Genomic DNA, 17,378 nt, shown 5'->3' with positions numbered 1-17,378 from the left:
GGTAAGGTAATAATATAAACTATGAGCTTAACTTTAAAATAATCTTTGTCTAATAATTATTAAATTAGCTTGTCCCGTTTTGTGTCTGAAAGTAAACGAATATTTTGGCGTAGAAAAAACAGGTTTTAGGATTTTGTATATGTCATCGGATGATTTGTTTCGATTCCTACAATCGAAATAATAAAAAGAACATTTTTTGTCCATGAAAAACTTGTAAGTATAATACGTTAGTGTTTTAGTTAAACAAAAAAACCGTTGTCTTCATATTCGTCTTCATACGAAGATTCTTTTGGCTGACCGTTTACATTTTCTTCGTCTGTCAATAAGTATACATCGTCGATGTAATCTGGAATCGGTGGCACATAGTCTCTCTGGCCTTTTCTCACAACGTTCACACGTTCCATGTCGTCGGAATCGTTTTCGTAGTTAATTTCTTCGTAAGTGTCTATCTGAATTTCTTTGGAGAAGACGTGGTCTCCTGTTTCCAAGGAATTGGGTTGTATATTCGAAACCGATTTATTGTATTTCCTCCAAGCCCTCTGATGGCAAGATGTTATAATAGTATAATACTATTATATTAATCGAGTTATCCCGACGAATCATTTACTTGTATTAAAATCGCAGCTTCGTTAGCCGATTTGGGTGTAACGCCGTATTCTTCAACTGTTTCTATCACGTTTTGAGTAATTATTTCAGGAGTCCATTCATTGTCTATGCTCGAGATGACTTTTTCGTTCTTCTCATTGATAATTTTTTCCAAGTAATCCGCTACAATCGAGTACGCCATATACTCATCTTCGGGAGCATGACGTATCACCTATAAATATGCATTAAAAAATGTATCCGTCGACTTTGGTTAAACATGTGTATTCGGAAATAAAACGTTCTCTCAATGTCGGATCTGGTAATCAATAATAATAAAGGTATTTTTACACTATCATACGTCATGTTTAGTTTCATCTTTCAGAATACGAAAACTGAAAAGTGTTTTCACCAAAAATAATTTCTATTGAAATGAAGTAGGAAGGATATTTGTAGTTTTATATTGAAAATTGTACTTGTATGTGGTATTATGTTCAGATTACACATACTTTTTGATATTACTCATACAGCGTCTTGCAAAGCAAACACAGAAGTGCTCAGCGAAAAAATAATGCACCTACTGCATTCCTTATGAATCATCCTACTTTTTTTTTACTTCTTCAATCCTTATTAATTTATTAATAATAAAAAATAAATCCTAATACTTACACTATTTAATAATGAACTATATATTGCCTAATACAAAATATTTTCTGTTTAATAACTAATAATAATTAAATCGATTGCAAAAAGATTATTAGTTTTACAACTATGAATGGCCAACCATTGATAGCTTCAATGCAATGAGTCTGAAAATAAGCCGACTAATTGACTAAAAAATCTTATCGTACTGCAAAGGGCCTAGACTAATTTCTCATATATATATAATAAAGCAAAGTTTCGAATCTCTTCATAAAAGACAAATTTTTGTGAATGGGTGGTGTGGTCGCGTCAATTTTATATACGAAAATGGTGAGAAAACCGACACGTGACATAGTCCGTCTAGCTTATAAGACGTTTGGCGTATTTATAAGTCGGCAATTATTTATGACCTGGTGAAGTGTGTCATATGTGTAATCTACTCGCCTCTCGTGCAACGTCCATCATTAGGCCCGGCAATCCATCGGGGATTTCCACTGTCACTCGTTGGCCGTCCGTTGTTGTCTTTAGACACAGATTTCCGTTCATTTTTACCAATTATAGAAAATATTATGACGAATATTTCAAAAATCGTTGTAAATATAAATAATGCCGTTACGTATATTTAATCGCCAAGGAGAACATAATAATATTAATGATAATATAACGACGACGACGATGGCATAATAATAATAAAATATATTTCGTACAACAAACGCGCGCTACAAACACCGTCTGATGATTAATAATAATAATAATAATAATAACGTAAAGAGGGCGCGAAGACGATGATTAGCCGTCGCGCGCGCGTGTGCCATTAGTGTATATAAATTTGTATATAAATACAACGAGGAGAGACACGTGGTTTACTCGTATATACATAATATTATAAGGCCTTTGGGAAATGTCAATGTTATGAAACAGTGTTTAGAGTGTGCTAATTGCGTCGATTAACGAAACTGGCGACGAAACGTAATTTGACATTTCGAATGCAAATAACGTTGTCGTTGTAGGGGTAAACACACGCGTCTCGCGGAAAATATATCGCATAATGTGCTCGACGCTGCTGCCGTCACGAGCGGTGTGCATTAACCGCAGAGGCACGTCTTTAAAAGACATCTAGTCGCGTCACGTTTGATTTAGTACCACTCCTTCAAGGAGGAGATGGGAAAATAAAGGGTTACACTATACAATGTACTATATAGAATATAATAGGCATTGGTTGTTTTGCTGTGTAATTATTAACTACTTACCTAACCAAAGGAACGTGGCGCTTTTATGTACTTCTATAGTGGACCGCGAAGATTGGCCAGAGCTGTATGTACCTACCATAAATTATGTTATAATTATCGTACGACCGTGGGGTGGTAGGTGTTTTTAACCAGGTAAACATACCTTTACCATGCCGAGCATCGTTTTAACGGAAAACAGCAAGTTATTACATGGATCCAAAAATAATAGGTATGTAAGACGTCAGGTTAGAATAGTCAGGTTAGGTCATATCAAATTATTATGTAAGTTTGGAAACTATGGTGTGTTAGTGCATACACGAGATATGTGAAGTCCAACACTTTGTAGGTTACACAAAGTCGATATGTGTTGATTCCATAAAATATATGAATATCACAAGATATGTAGTATTATAGAAGATAATTATATACCTAAGTAGGTGTATGATGTAGATATGCAGGATTCCCCCTAATAATCACTAAGCATTGTAAAGGTAACAATTGTATAGGTCATAAGTAAAATAACGAACAATTTATTTTATATTTTTACTTCATTCGGAACAGTGCAGTTGAGTTTAGATAAGAACTTTTTTACCTAATCAAAAATGTAGATAATACGACAAAAGATGAGCATGGAATTCACGTTTGATCAGATGTTATTGATTTACGAAATTTAATCAATTGTGTAACGGCGTAACTCAATAGTGGTTGTTTGTTAATAATCACACAGAACGGCTAAGGTTCTAATAAAATAGATAGATTTGCTGTCGTAACGTCATGTTTAAAAAAAAAAATAAATACATTTTATATCAAAGTAATATGTCTTGTTCGAATAGTGTAAATCACGTGATCTATATAACGTGATGTGCGACAATGCGATGGCCGTACTGATTTTGTCTATCATTCCCCCAAAAGTGCGTAGGCGTTTTTTTCCCCACCCAAGTCGTGTCTTTTTCGTAGAGTTCATATAATGTATACTCTTTACAAGGTTCACTATTACTATATAGACACAAACATATTATAGCTACTACTATTACACTGGTTTATAAAATAAACACTACACTATCATGTCTATATATTGAATGACAGGTCGACGTGAACACAATACGTATTTCTCCCCCACGTAGAAAACGAAATATTTTCGTTGATAAAAAATTCTGCTAAATCAAAGATCACGAAAAAAAAAAACCTTATAAATATTCATCGAGCCCTGTCGTATTGTTATTTTTTTCCTACCATCTCCGTTTCGTTGACGTTGCGGTACTTAGGCGTTTCGGCATGTCCCCAGGGACGTCAATGCCGCCGTTCCGTCGGGAAAAATTCCAAGTCTGCAGAGGATCAAAATATAGGAATAATAAAAATAAAACAAAATAATAATAATAAAAGCGAAAAGACGGTAATTGGAACGGAATTAGGATGCGAGGGCAATCTTTGTTGAGCGAAGTACGACGAACCGTGACAAGTATTCGCAGCGGTGCGAACGAACTCCGCGACGCGGGTCGAAAGTGCGAGCGGGATCGGTAAACCCCGATTAAATAATAAAAAACCTTTTAATCCGTAAAAAATAAATACGGGTAGAAGCGCATTACGAAATATATATATAAAAAAAAAACAGTCAGATTATAAAATATGCAGGTCGGCAGCCCGCAAAAATGTGTACACCTCCTAACAGCCACGCACAAGCTCTTTATAGTTAATTTTTTTTCGGCCTATTATATTCAACCATCGCCGCCGCCGCCGAGGTTAACACGAATTTACACAAAGTTTGCACATGCGTAATACCATATCGTGATAGGTGAATAATTTGTATACCGTTGCTTACGAATTACCGAACCGCCAACGCCGCCTTATCGTCCCCCGGAAATCGCAGATACCGTTATAATTAGCCATATTAATTATAAAGTTATTTTTAAAAAGTTTTCCAGGCACTTGACGCGAAAAAAAACGTATTCATTGCCAACGCACCATTTTTTTATTATTATTATTATTATTTTATTTATTGCACTGTGGTTATTCTTTCTTATCTATAAGACCGTGTAACAGCTAAACACCCCTTCGCTAAGAACCCTAAGTTTTTATTCTTTGCCAATTGCGTTTGAATGAAAGTAATGTACCCAAAGTTATTCGTTTTCGTATCGCGCAAAAAAGTTAGATTAAAATGTTTTGGAATATTTATTTTTATGTAGGTATATGTATTATATATGTATAGGTATATATTATTTATACATAGTAGTAGTATAATACCTTCCGAACACAAGTTCGCTTAAAGTGATATCAACAAATTTTAGATTTTAGATTCTGAATGAAACAATGAATGTTCAATTCTGCATATTATTATTATTATTATGCTTTGTGTATAACGCATATTTTATTGGATAATAATACACAATTTTTTTATGCTCCAAAAAAATTATTTATGATATTTCATTGACATAAGCAATACAATCATACAATTTTTAATTAATAATTTTTTTTTTATTTTACAAATGCACATACACAATCTATACATCTTGCACAATAAGCGTATACGATAAGAGTTTAAAAAAAAACATGGATTGCTTAAAGAAGAAGCCACCCATTATAGTGGTACTTAATTAATAATTTTAAAAATATTTTGCTTGACGTGTTAAATAATTTAACTAATTTGGTGTTTTTTTTTTTAAATTTTAAAAACAATATTTTTGTGATTTATATAGAATTTATTATAAATTATTTGTAATATATAAAATTTTTGATTAGAATATTATATGTTGAACGTTCATAAATTAAGCCATCACATAATATTTAATATTTTGTAACATAACGCAACACTTTCAAGTTTTAACAACTCGCAATTTGTACTAACACGGTGAATCTATATATTAGGAAAGCTGCGTGTAAACGAGAGCCGCGCAAGTGCAATCATCGACCGCCAACGTTACCGGAAAAAAATGAAGTTTTTCGTCGAGAAAAAATCGATACAGCATTATTATACGAGAATTGTGTTTTTTTTCCAAGTAACGGAAGCGTTTTGCGTTCAAATGGCATTTAACCAACATAAAAATGTATAATGTATTTTGCCACTCCTTATCATAATATGAAGCTGGCAAAAGTGTAGATTCACAATTAAAATATTACAATTAATATATATTATATACATTTTACACCAACAAATTCACTTTGCAATGAGCTGTAAGCCGGTTTCTTTTTAATCGGTTTTTTTTTATGTACTTGCTTTAATGGCTATTAAAATCAAGCGTTATCGGGTTTTACAAAAAAAAAAAAATGTCTTCAGTGCACAGAAATGGTTACGTAATTAATCAAACCAAATTTGTTCTGTTTTTCTCTAGAACGATAATAGCAACAATTTTATTTATTCTGATACCTATATAGAAGAAATATCGTAATATTAAAAATAAGAAAACAAATGACACATATTATAAATATTATGGACCGTTGAAAAATTCTTCGATTACCCAATGACCGCGACTGGCTGCAGTTCCTGTACCGCCGCCAAAATATCGGTCGAGGAAGCAATGCACCGGGTGCGCCGAGCGTCAGCCCCCCTCTTGTAGCCACCCGGTCCCCCTTTACCCAAAGTTACGCAACAATTTGCGCATTGTGCCGGGGTGCAGGGGTGCACGCTATTCCCACCCATGGGCCCGGTTCGCCCCACTGCCACCACCGTCGGATCAATACGTTCGCCAACGCGACCGCCTTCCCCGTTTCTGCCACCTACCCCTCGACGTGGTAAATGTACCTGCAGGTGCAGTCGCATCCCTTCCACACTGCCGCCGCCTACAACCCTTGACCACTCCAAAAGCCAATTCACACCACCACCACTGACACGGCGTATAGTCACCTGCAAACTGCACGACGCTGCAGCAGCACCACCACCCTGACCGCGACACCCTCAACCCCCTTTACCAACACCACACTGCCGAAGTCCCGGTTCACCGGCATGTGACATTTTTTTTTTTTTTTTTTTTATATACCCGTCGTCGCGTTTCATTTATAAATTTTTTTTTTACCCTGTTTCCCTTTGAGATCTACATAAATATTATACACTACAGTAGCAGGTAATCAAGCGCGCGCTCTTGCGGGTCGTTACGCGACAGTAATTTTCTCTATCATTATTATGACGTATAATAATGATAATGATCTCGAAATTAAAAGGGAAAAAAGTACCCTTTATCTTATTTTTCTTTCCTTTTCACACACTTTCTCTACCTCACACACACTCTCTCTCTCTCTTTCTCTCTCTTTTTTCCCCCCTCTCTTCATTCCGATTTTTACGCTTTTCTCATAACCACTGCAGCAGCACCATTGCATTGTTTGGAAATAGATATACGAGTATGTGTACGTATAACATAATATTATATAACAATGTATGATACACTGGCTGCAGCTTGTCGATTCGTTTATTTTACCGCTGACCCTAAGGTCACGCCACCTTTTTGTCGTCAGCTCGACTTTCGTGATATCGTCTGAAGAATCAAATTAAATGACCGGTAATGGGGAAAAAAATGAGGAAAAAGGTCCGTGTAAAAAAGTTGTCTATTCATCTCGTTTAATTGGTATACTCTCTCGAAGAACCCACGCGTCATATTATTACGTTGATGGAAAAAATGAGTAGTCTTTTTTAATTCCTGGCCTTTCCTTAATCAAGAGATGACTGCAGCCGATTACACCGAGTTGTAATAAGAACATTTTTCGAGCTTACATTTACACACCCATTTATACATGTATTTGTGATTAAAAAGTCGCCATTTACCCTCCGGACCATTTGTTCCGCGGCACAGAACGCAACGTTATAAACGATTTTTTGTGCACACGCATACCGAGTTAATTAATTAGAAATTCAATTTTCTTATTCGTTTGTTGTATGAGTATATTATATTGTGCGGAATTCGAACAATACCATTATTGCTGCATAATACAATATATTATATGAACTTTCAGCTACGACATAGCTCTTCGCTTCCATTCCATTTGATTGTTATTCGCTCCTAACCGACAAACTAAAAAATTATAATAATAAATTAGCTCCAATGGTTTAAGATAAAAAGTTCACGTGATTCTCCGACAAAACTATTTTATAAAACCACACTAATTATTATAACACTAATAACGCATCGAGTCACGCACTTTAGATTGCTAAAAAGTGTACATTAACGGTCGTTATTATTCATTATAAAATACGAATATAATAATACCTATGATAAAATTATAAATTATGTCATATTGTAATAGTTTAAGTCATGTTATTTATAATATAATATAATATAGGTACTCCGAGGTATAATACATCTAACGCTTACTCACATTGAATTTAAATTACACTTGCGCACTGTGAGCCCACATTGAGTGCAAATCAATTTATCCTCAATCGAGGACATGTGGATATATATTACGTGCAGACCGAATACTCTTCTTGCTTTTTTATTTTTTATAAAGTCACAATCACTTGCAATTTAAAATCAACGATTTCAATAGTGATTGAATTGTTCGGTGACCGTATTTAATTATTCAATAATCCTCGAACGTACTCGGTCGACTGCCCCTTAATTTTTTATTTATTCGTACTTAAAAACCAATTAAATACTCAGGTCACGCCGTGTACTACACACACACATGCACACACAAACGTCACAAACCCACACATGTGCACGAGCGCGTGCACGCGCACACATACATGCGCAAATCTATTGGCGTAATACACGTTTTATAATCTTTAAATGTTTAATGCCGTAATAAAAAAAAAAAAAAAAAAATGAGACGGTGAACATGTACAAATACGAGTTTTACTTTTTCTCGTTCTGTTATCAAGTATTACTTACAACAAAAATCGAAGTGCTTGAACTTGTGGGGGACCGGCGTATCGGAATTCATTATATATATTTTATTAAATATAATATATATATACCTAGATATAATAAACGAAAGTTTTTCCATTACCAACTTGAGTTCTCGGAACACTCTTGAGCACGTTTGTGCTACATTCAACTGTAAGTCAACCATAGATCGTGGAGGGGCATCACCATATATACTACGATTATTATACTAAACTAACGTCATATTTGTATCCTCATTTGCACCGAGACACATAACCGTATTTGAAAATAAATGATTTTTTTATGCAAACGTATGACATTGAAATCAATTTTCTTATCAATCTCATATTATTAATTCCACAAACTCGATGAGAAACCGCCGTGAAGTAAACGCCGTCTTAACTTAGTCTAAAAAATGCTTTTAAGCTATAATAATCAACTAAAATTTATTAGGTATATTTTTTGAAAATTCTTTCCTCGTTATAAACATATTTTGTTTCCGGATGTGAAATTAAAAATAATATACACTGTCACTCAAAAAAGTTGAAATAATAAACAAGGTAAGTTGAAGTTTGCTCAAAAAAGATAATAGGTACTCTACAAGATACTGTTAAAATAATCACTCTGTATAACGTGAATATGTGTTATAGCAGGTAAACCGCGCCTCCATAAATACACACAAAACAGTCGATCAGTTCGCGAGGTGTATGGTTGTCAATTACAGAATCGAAAACCCGGACGTCGCGCGTTTAAAACAATAATGAGAAGCGTCGGACGAGAATTCTGCGCGCTTTACGTATAAGAATAATAATTATAATAATACAGTCGTGTACACACCCGCACGCACACACGTGTAGGCACCTATATTATATGTGTACACATAGACCCGACTCGGTGTCGCCGGAGCCAAACTTGTTGTTATTTAAAACCACGAGAGCGACGCGTGGGGTGCATATTATAATAACACACGACGTTCGGGGCTCGGCATACATTACGCGGAAATATAATCATTCGTCGCATTCTTGTGTGTGTGTGTATATATATATACATACATATATGATATACATATTTATATGCGTATACGTGCGGCGAAACTTTCTAGCCAAGTCATCCGATGCCAATGATGAGTGTCGACATCCATTCGAATGACGAATTGCTTATCTAAACACGTGAATAATTCCGTAGCGGCGGTGGCATACGTGTATAGCGCGCACACATCAGCCACATATATTATGCGGGTGTGTGGGTGTATGCGTGGCGCGACTTTGGCGCGGGAAACTAAAGGAACCCTTCCGGTTTCGCGGCCACACGTGTGTTATTAGGGAGGGCCCCGGGGGTCGTGCATTATATACGCTGCAGCAGACGTCCGGGTGTGCGTTAAAATGCGTTCATGAATATTTGACGGAAAACCGCAGCGCCGCGACGACGACGACGACGACGACGACGTGTACGGTAATGTGTGCGCGCGTGTATGTGCATTATTATTATCATTTGTTATCGCAATAGTCGACGTCTCCGAGCGTATTACCGACCTATATAATATAATATCGTATAATATATACATATATGCAATTGTGTGCATATTGTATTCTTCTCGCGGACGGTCTCTGCTTATGGTTTTCCGTTCCGCGCCGCTCGGCAATACCATAATATAGTAACGTCATTCTCTGTCGATTTTTATTCTTCGACGACATGAACAACTCATCGTCTTTAAACAGTGCGATGTCGGTTTGAAAACGAAAAGACATGAAAAATATGTTTTTAACCGATGCAAATTGTGTTGTTAATGCAACTTTATTACAGCACAAGTACCCATACTCACAGGATTATAAATATCTGCCATGTTCTATATATCATATATACAGTGAAACCTACTTTAATGAACACCCTCAAACAACGGATGGAATTTTGGACCGTATAGGTGAGTTGATTCTTGAAACCTTTCTCATGTATTAGTTGATTCCCTGGGTCAGAGGTACGTACAAATTGATTCCCGGTTATTATATATTTTATTCAATATTTAGTAAAATATTCAGCCTATTAGCATAACCCAAGAAACACCACGAGGAGGTTGCCTGACAAATTTCTCAAAAATATTGTTTTTCTTAGTTTTTCATTTTTTGAAAATCATTTAATTGGTATTCATTAATTATTTATTGTATTATATTATATTTATTATTATTAAAACATTTAGTAGTAATTAGGTAAAAAATATTTAAAAAAAATAGTAATTTGGTAAAAATTTGTAACACATTATTTTTTTTATAAATTGATATTTGTTAATGAGATTACCAGTATACCGTGACATCTCTTCTCTTAAAAAAATTTATTTTTCTTGTTGTTTTTTAGTTTTCTTAGTCCATGAACTCTTCAATTTTGTCGTCGGCTGTTGGTCGAATTGCAATAAACTTGTCTGTAAAGCAATCGATAACTTCTATTAGCCTTAAAAAAGGTAGGCCAAAAAATAGTTTCAAAAAATTACCGGTCTCATTTTCTAAACTAGTATCTTTGTAAATTGCCGAGAGATTCTGAATTTTCCTCCACCAACTTTGGGCTAGATGAAATCTGCACCCTCTTATTTGTGATGTTGGCCAGAAGCTCTCTACTACCATATGAATCGCAATCTCAAAATCTATAAATACTTGAACAGGTGCGAGTGTCATACCGTGCAAACTAAAATGATCAGCCAAATATTTGAACGCTGCTTCGTAAGTGATTTTTTGTTTGTCGGGTAGCAAAAAAAATGAAAGTGGTATATATACGTCATCTTTAAATCCATATGAATGATTAAAAGTTGATTAAAGTACTTAGGACAGACATTAAAAATCCCATTCATATAAATGTCTATGACGTTACATAAAACGTTCAAATTACGTTCAGTAGAAAAACCTATAATAGAACTCACGCTATTATTAACAAATATAAACTGTTCATTGTTATTAGTTGGGTAGTTCATGGATTCTAAAATTTCGTGTATTTCCATGGCGCTTTTTGGCAGTGAAGGATGAATAGTAGAAAGAGTTCTATGTATATCATGCCGTATTAGAGATAAGTCATTATTCATTAAAATACTTATATCTCCGTGTTTCAACTATCTGTGATTAAATTTTGAAGGCTTCACAAAAATATATTCAACAGATTTCCTTTTTAAGGAATTGCTCAGCGCTTGCCGCTAATATTTTCGTTAATTTTGTCATGCTTATGGTCTGTGATGCTTTCTATAATCTGATTATTATCGATTTTTAAATAGCACTTACAGTTACTCTTGCTACAAGTTCAGCGTTGGATATCGTTTTCTAGCATTTTATGGAAACAAAACGTGTATGCATCTATTGGTATTAATGGATTAGACTTTTCACTCAATATGAATTCCATATTTATCCAAAAATGTACACTTCGAAAAATACACAACAGTTTTAACACAACGTCACAATTTATGTTGAATTAATAATGGTTTCAACAATACTGGAACACTCCTAATATTCTTAAATGTTCAACTGTAAATACTGCTATTTAACTATCTAAAATCAATTATTATGATAAATAAAATTGAATACGTTACATATATATATATATATATATATACGTAGGTAATAATAATGACGATATTCTTTGATAAAAAGCGTTCGACTAACACACATTCACTCGCGTACGTGCGCCGTGTAATGATTTTTTTTTTGTGAATTTGCGCGTGGTCTCGGTGGACATAAGAGCGAGTTTTGTATGACGGTCGAACTCTTGACGGTCGTAAACTCTTTACTTGTGCAATCTATTGATAGTGGATACACAACAATAGGGAATCAACTCGTACGTACCCTCTAATGACCCGAGAATCAACTGGTACGCAGCCATTTAGGGAACGGCGAAATGTGTACTCACTGTAAAAAAAAAAAAAAAAATTTAAATTAAATATAAGAAATAATAGAACCCCCAAATAGCGGACAACATTTAAGCGACCAAGAGGTTTTAGAGGTTTCAATAACCAATTTAGTGGTTTCACTTTATTATACTTTTGTAATAGTTTTGTAGTATTCTGTATTGTCTTAAATAAGTATTCATGATGCTATATATTAACCTATTTATAGTAAATTTAAGATCTAAATAATTATTATGTCACCATCACAAAAACTACATCGATCAATGTAAAAGATAAGGTTATAATATTAGGTTATAGCCTGCAGACTAAAATCGTTACTGAATAATAGGTAGGTAACGTCATTACCACTTTGATTAGATAACTGAAATTAAATTTTTGTGGAAAATTAACGAAATAAGTAAATCTATAGCCGTTATCGATGATGACAAGTTACTTCGAGTTTAGGATATGAGCGCTTAAAATTTGAACGATTTTCTATAATAACGTTTTTTTGTTATATTTCCGTAAAGATGGAAGGGAATCCGATTAGTATGCTCTAAAATCGTGATAATATTGAAAACGTGGCCGGGGTGTACCTGAATTGCCTAACTAAGACGCCGCGTGACCATAATAATATCAATTTATTATTATTCATAAGGAACTGCGTCGAAATTAGATTGTGGAATATGCGTGTTATAAATAATAATTAATGTAAAAATTAAAGGATGAGAGACAAACGTTTTAAACTAAGACAATATCTGTCGACATCACAAAAGTACTTGCAATTGTGTATGTCTTATACTATTATCTTAATATTATGTATGACTTAATAATCCTCACTTGCATATTATACGCTCATTCGACGGTTATGTTATGTGTTAAACATAATGCTATTACTGAATCCCGTTTATGACGCCTTTCTGCATAATAATAATATTGACTTTTCTCACAGTGCGTCGGAAATGTCGTACTTAAGAAATATAATCCTGCACATCTTGTCTAATGCCTACTGCAATATAATAATATGATGTCATACACTTGCTCGGTGAATATGTAAATTAATGTCTCCCACTTTGTTTCACGACTGTTATTCGACTTGAGACATTAGATGAACGCTTTTAAAATTTTTATTTTTATTTTTTCATCTTGACCACCGTATTTATTACACAGGTATCGCAGTTTTATCCAATTATGAGTATTTATTTTAATAGGTACCTAGTGATGATGTGTGCGTGTTTATTTTATCACTTAAAACCACAACTTGAATTTGAGAGTCCAAAAGCATGACATTTTTAGACCAGCAATCTGCAGCCGGGCATAGAAGTCACCTACAGAAACAGAATATGATGACGCAACCTGATATTGGACACGGCAGAATCACGAATCGGACATCCAACCACGGAATCTGAACGACGGAAAACTAATTTTTATGTACAGTACTAATGTAGAACTAGTGCGACAAAAATGCAGCGGAATAATTACCCTGAAATTAATGTTGAAAATGTTTATTATTCGATGTTTAACATTACGGTGGCTTTTTGTGGTCTTCGATTCGAGAAAAGGGGAAAAAATATCAGAGCACACGTATTATATACGCAGTACCTTTTATCCTAATATTAATATATAATAACGAGATATTGTGCTCAGTCATTTAAACGAGAAATGTCGACAGTATATTATTTTAAACGCCGCGTGTGTGCTTAATTAAAAGGGTGTTTACTGTTTATAAATGTTGTATACTCGTATGCAGGGACGCGGGAAAAAACATTTTACGGGCGCGCATAAAATATAGCCAAAATCCTTTAACTCGCGAGTTAGGCTACTTTATATAAATAGGGTTCCGAAGAGCCAACACTTTTTCCCGACGTATCGTTCTATATATATATAATATGCACCTACATATGTGCTTGTATATGAATGCATACCAGGCATCCTCCTTGCAGACGTAATCCCGGGATCAGAGCAAGTTGAGGACCCATCCTGCACACGTATATTATCCCGTTGCGGTTTGCACAGAAAATAACGACTTTCCGTATTATTATTATGTATATACTTAAAAAGCCGCACTTCTATTATTATTAGTATTATAAAATGTGGGTGAGTGTACTTTCAGCGGTATAAAGCACGAGAAACGTGATAAATAATATTATAATTTAAACGTTTGTATATTACATACGATACTATAGCTGTGGGGCCGAAATAGTAAATTTTTATTCGAAATTTTTACACATAAAAGTTGCAATTAAATGGTTCTGATAACACGTAAAGTGTGCGGTCGTGAGTGATGTGAAACACAATCCGCAAAGGTATCTGAAAACAAAATGATTGTAGGTAGGTATAATGCATGCATTTTAATGTTCTATTATTATTATTATTAGTATTATCTATTGCCATGTGATATACATGTATATTTATTTATTTCACATCCATTAATCACTTTATAAATAATAAACGTATTACGGTCGTTGCAGTAGTAATTCTACCAAGGGACACGTACGTATGCGGTGAGAGTTTATTTTCAATAAATTGTCTTTATTATACTGGAATGTCAACAAAATATTATAATAAAGGATACCGATATAGTATAGTAGACGGATGAGGAGAAAACATATAAATATTTTTCAATGAAATTACTGGTCGTTTTCTATTCTCTAGTTTAATATTTCTAAGTGTGTCATAAATATTATACATTTTTTTTATAAGCAGTCATCATAAATTTATAACGTAGTGTGTTATTTTAATATTGCTATGCATAAATACCTATTTCAGACAAAAAATACGAGTAGACTTGTACTGTAATTATTATTATTATTTAAAGTATATTACTAGTGGTTATTCTTAGGTTAAAAAGCTCAAAAATATATTACCTATATACTCAAATTATTTTCTTACAGTAGTTAAAAATATAGAAAATACATCACTAAAAATCCTAATAAAGCTTTAGAAGTTTACATTTTAACAATATTCGAGGAAACCACAAATAGTTACAAAATATTTCAAAGTTAAAACTATGATAGAATTTTCAAATTTAATACCGAATGCTTTGAATTAAAAAAAATATCGTTCGTTTTCCTTATAGCACTTAAAACAATTTGAAAATGTAAACACTTTTTTTAAATTACTTCAAACAAAAATGTTAGCAATATTTGATATGTAATCGAATATTTACGACTTTTCCTTAGCCATATTTAGTTATTCTGTTTCAGTTTAAAAAATATATATCATATATAGACTCGAAACCCTCACTATACGTAGTTATATTTACCATACACCAAGACATTTTATAAAATATTTTAGTTATTTATAAGTAGGTAGTACAAAAAATATCAGAAATTTAAAAAACATGGTTTTTAAGTTAACTGAAAACTTTGAAAGATTATAATTTGAACAGCTGTACTATCTATTAATGTTAATGTGAATAATGGAGATAAGCATGCTCAAAACATCACCTTATATATTATATATATCTCATAGCACCTATTACAAATGTATTTACCTCAGAACGGAGTGAATAGGTCCGTAGTATAAAAAGCTTAAGCAGTATTCTGTGGCGAAACCAATTTCAATTTTTTAAATGAGCACTCCCCCATTTTTATACTGAAAATTATTTATCAGATAATTGAATTGAAAATGTTGATGCATCTAAATCAAAATGTTGATTAGTATGTTTATCCTAAGAATAATAATCTTTAAAAATCCCAATGTGAAAATTAAACTCACAGTTATTGCAAAGTGAAGGATTACTTAAGTTAAGGATAGCTTCTAAAAAAAACCGTATATTATACCCAAATGATGTGATCATTTATCTACTTGATATCCATTTATAATTATAATTTTTTTTTGCATCTCATGTGTACAAACAAAATCTAACAAAAGTGATATTGCAGTATCGATGTTATATACGAACATGTATGATATTATGATATTAATACAAACGGCGAGTTATATCGCATTTATGTATACAGTCTCAACGTTATCGGACGGTAATATATTACAGCAAATAGAATCGCCTACAATGACAAAAAATGGACTGACTAATTCTGTTCAAAGACGATTTATGAACATTTCGATATTATATGATACATAACGATCGTATAACCCATTAATACAGATATTGTATTATATAGGTATGTAAGCCATAATACGATACGTATATAATATGATTTCGATACAAAATATTTTGAGGAGAATGATTTTTCATTGCAATAGCCCCTTCGAAAAGTAAATAAAGCGGTCGTGAATTGTGATAATTGTCGATCGATTGTATATATGTATGATTTATTTAACCTTATCATATTTTGTTCGTATAAAATAATTGTGCAATCATGTCCACCGAAGACTATACAGTATATACACATATATCTAAATCATAAACATTTCATATTTTATTTATACTCAATACGATATCTTAAGATTTATGAGCTGACCGTCAAAATAAATTAATAATATTATATAACATCGCGTCGCAGTATTCATTATTTCCTCTCGCCGAGGCTGATTATTTGCCGAAACTTTTCTCTATATAATATAAACGTGGTAACTATAAATAAATTATAACGTCCTTTTTTAAAATTGACAAATTTTAAATCAACCAGATTTTTCGGAAACTCGTAAATTATTAATACATATAATGACTACAGATCTAGTCGCGATAATAATATCACACGCAATGATAATATTTTAAAATGATTCATAACATAGGATAACCTATACACACTTCGTATAACTATTTTAATTAGTAAACAATATTCAATTAAAAAATTCTTGTTTTTAAACATTCTCTTTTAGAAAAATGTGTGATAAGCAAACGCAGTTCCCACATTTTATTGTTTTATATATTTGTATCCTTTCTCAAATTCGTGTTTTCTGCCTTATCGGCTGGTAAAACTACTATAGTACCTGTTGCATATTCAGCATTTATATTATATGATATTACACCTATACTGTTTATACTAACAATAATCATAAGTATCATATTACGATCGGTGGGGACTGTCCATCGGTTATTAGCGAGTAGAAATATATTGTACGTCATTACGATTTATACTGTCAACAATAAATGTCTATCTAATACGTTTATGTTATTATTTATATTTATAATACTTAACAAATTGGCGACGAAGAAAATAATAATTTAATCGTAATCACTAGTGCATTAGAAGTTTCAAGTATTGTATTCATACTAATACAAAATGGCAACTCCTAAGACAGAATCCATAACGAACTTCAATCAAGTTATTGGGTCACCTGGAAACTTTG

At 33.2% G+C, this 17,378-nt stretch overlaps 1 protein-coding gene across 1 annotated transcript; it reads right to left on the bottom strand.

The window, feature by feature from the left end:
* Nucleotides 1–239: 239 nt before the first annotated feature.
* LOC107163472 (uncharacterized) lies at nucleotides 240–1,770 on the bottom strand. Its single transcript, XM_015510926.1, has 3 exons — nucleotides 1,669–1,770; nucleotides 608–817; nucleotides 240–539 (listed from the first exon to the last, which is right to left on the bottom strand). The coding sequence occupies exons 1-3, from the start codon at nucleotides 1,768–1,770 to the stop codon at nucleotides 240–242; spliced, it is 612 nt and encodes a 203-aa protein (XP_015366412.1).
* Nucleotides 1,771–17,378: the final 15,608 nt, after the last annotated feature.

Source organism: Diuraphis noxia, unplaced genomic scaffold (genome assembly GCF_037042655.1).
Source record: "Diuraphis noxia isolate RWA-SAM2 unplaced genomic scaffold, SU_Dnox_SAM2 contig0004, whole genome shotgun sequence".
Lineage (NCBI taxonomy): Eukaryota > Metazoa > Arthropoda > Insecta > Hemiptera > Aphididae > Diuraphis > Diuraphis noxia.
Note: the sequence above shows the minus strand (reverse complement) of the source record. Positions and strands in the feature narration are given on the sequence as shown.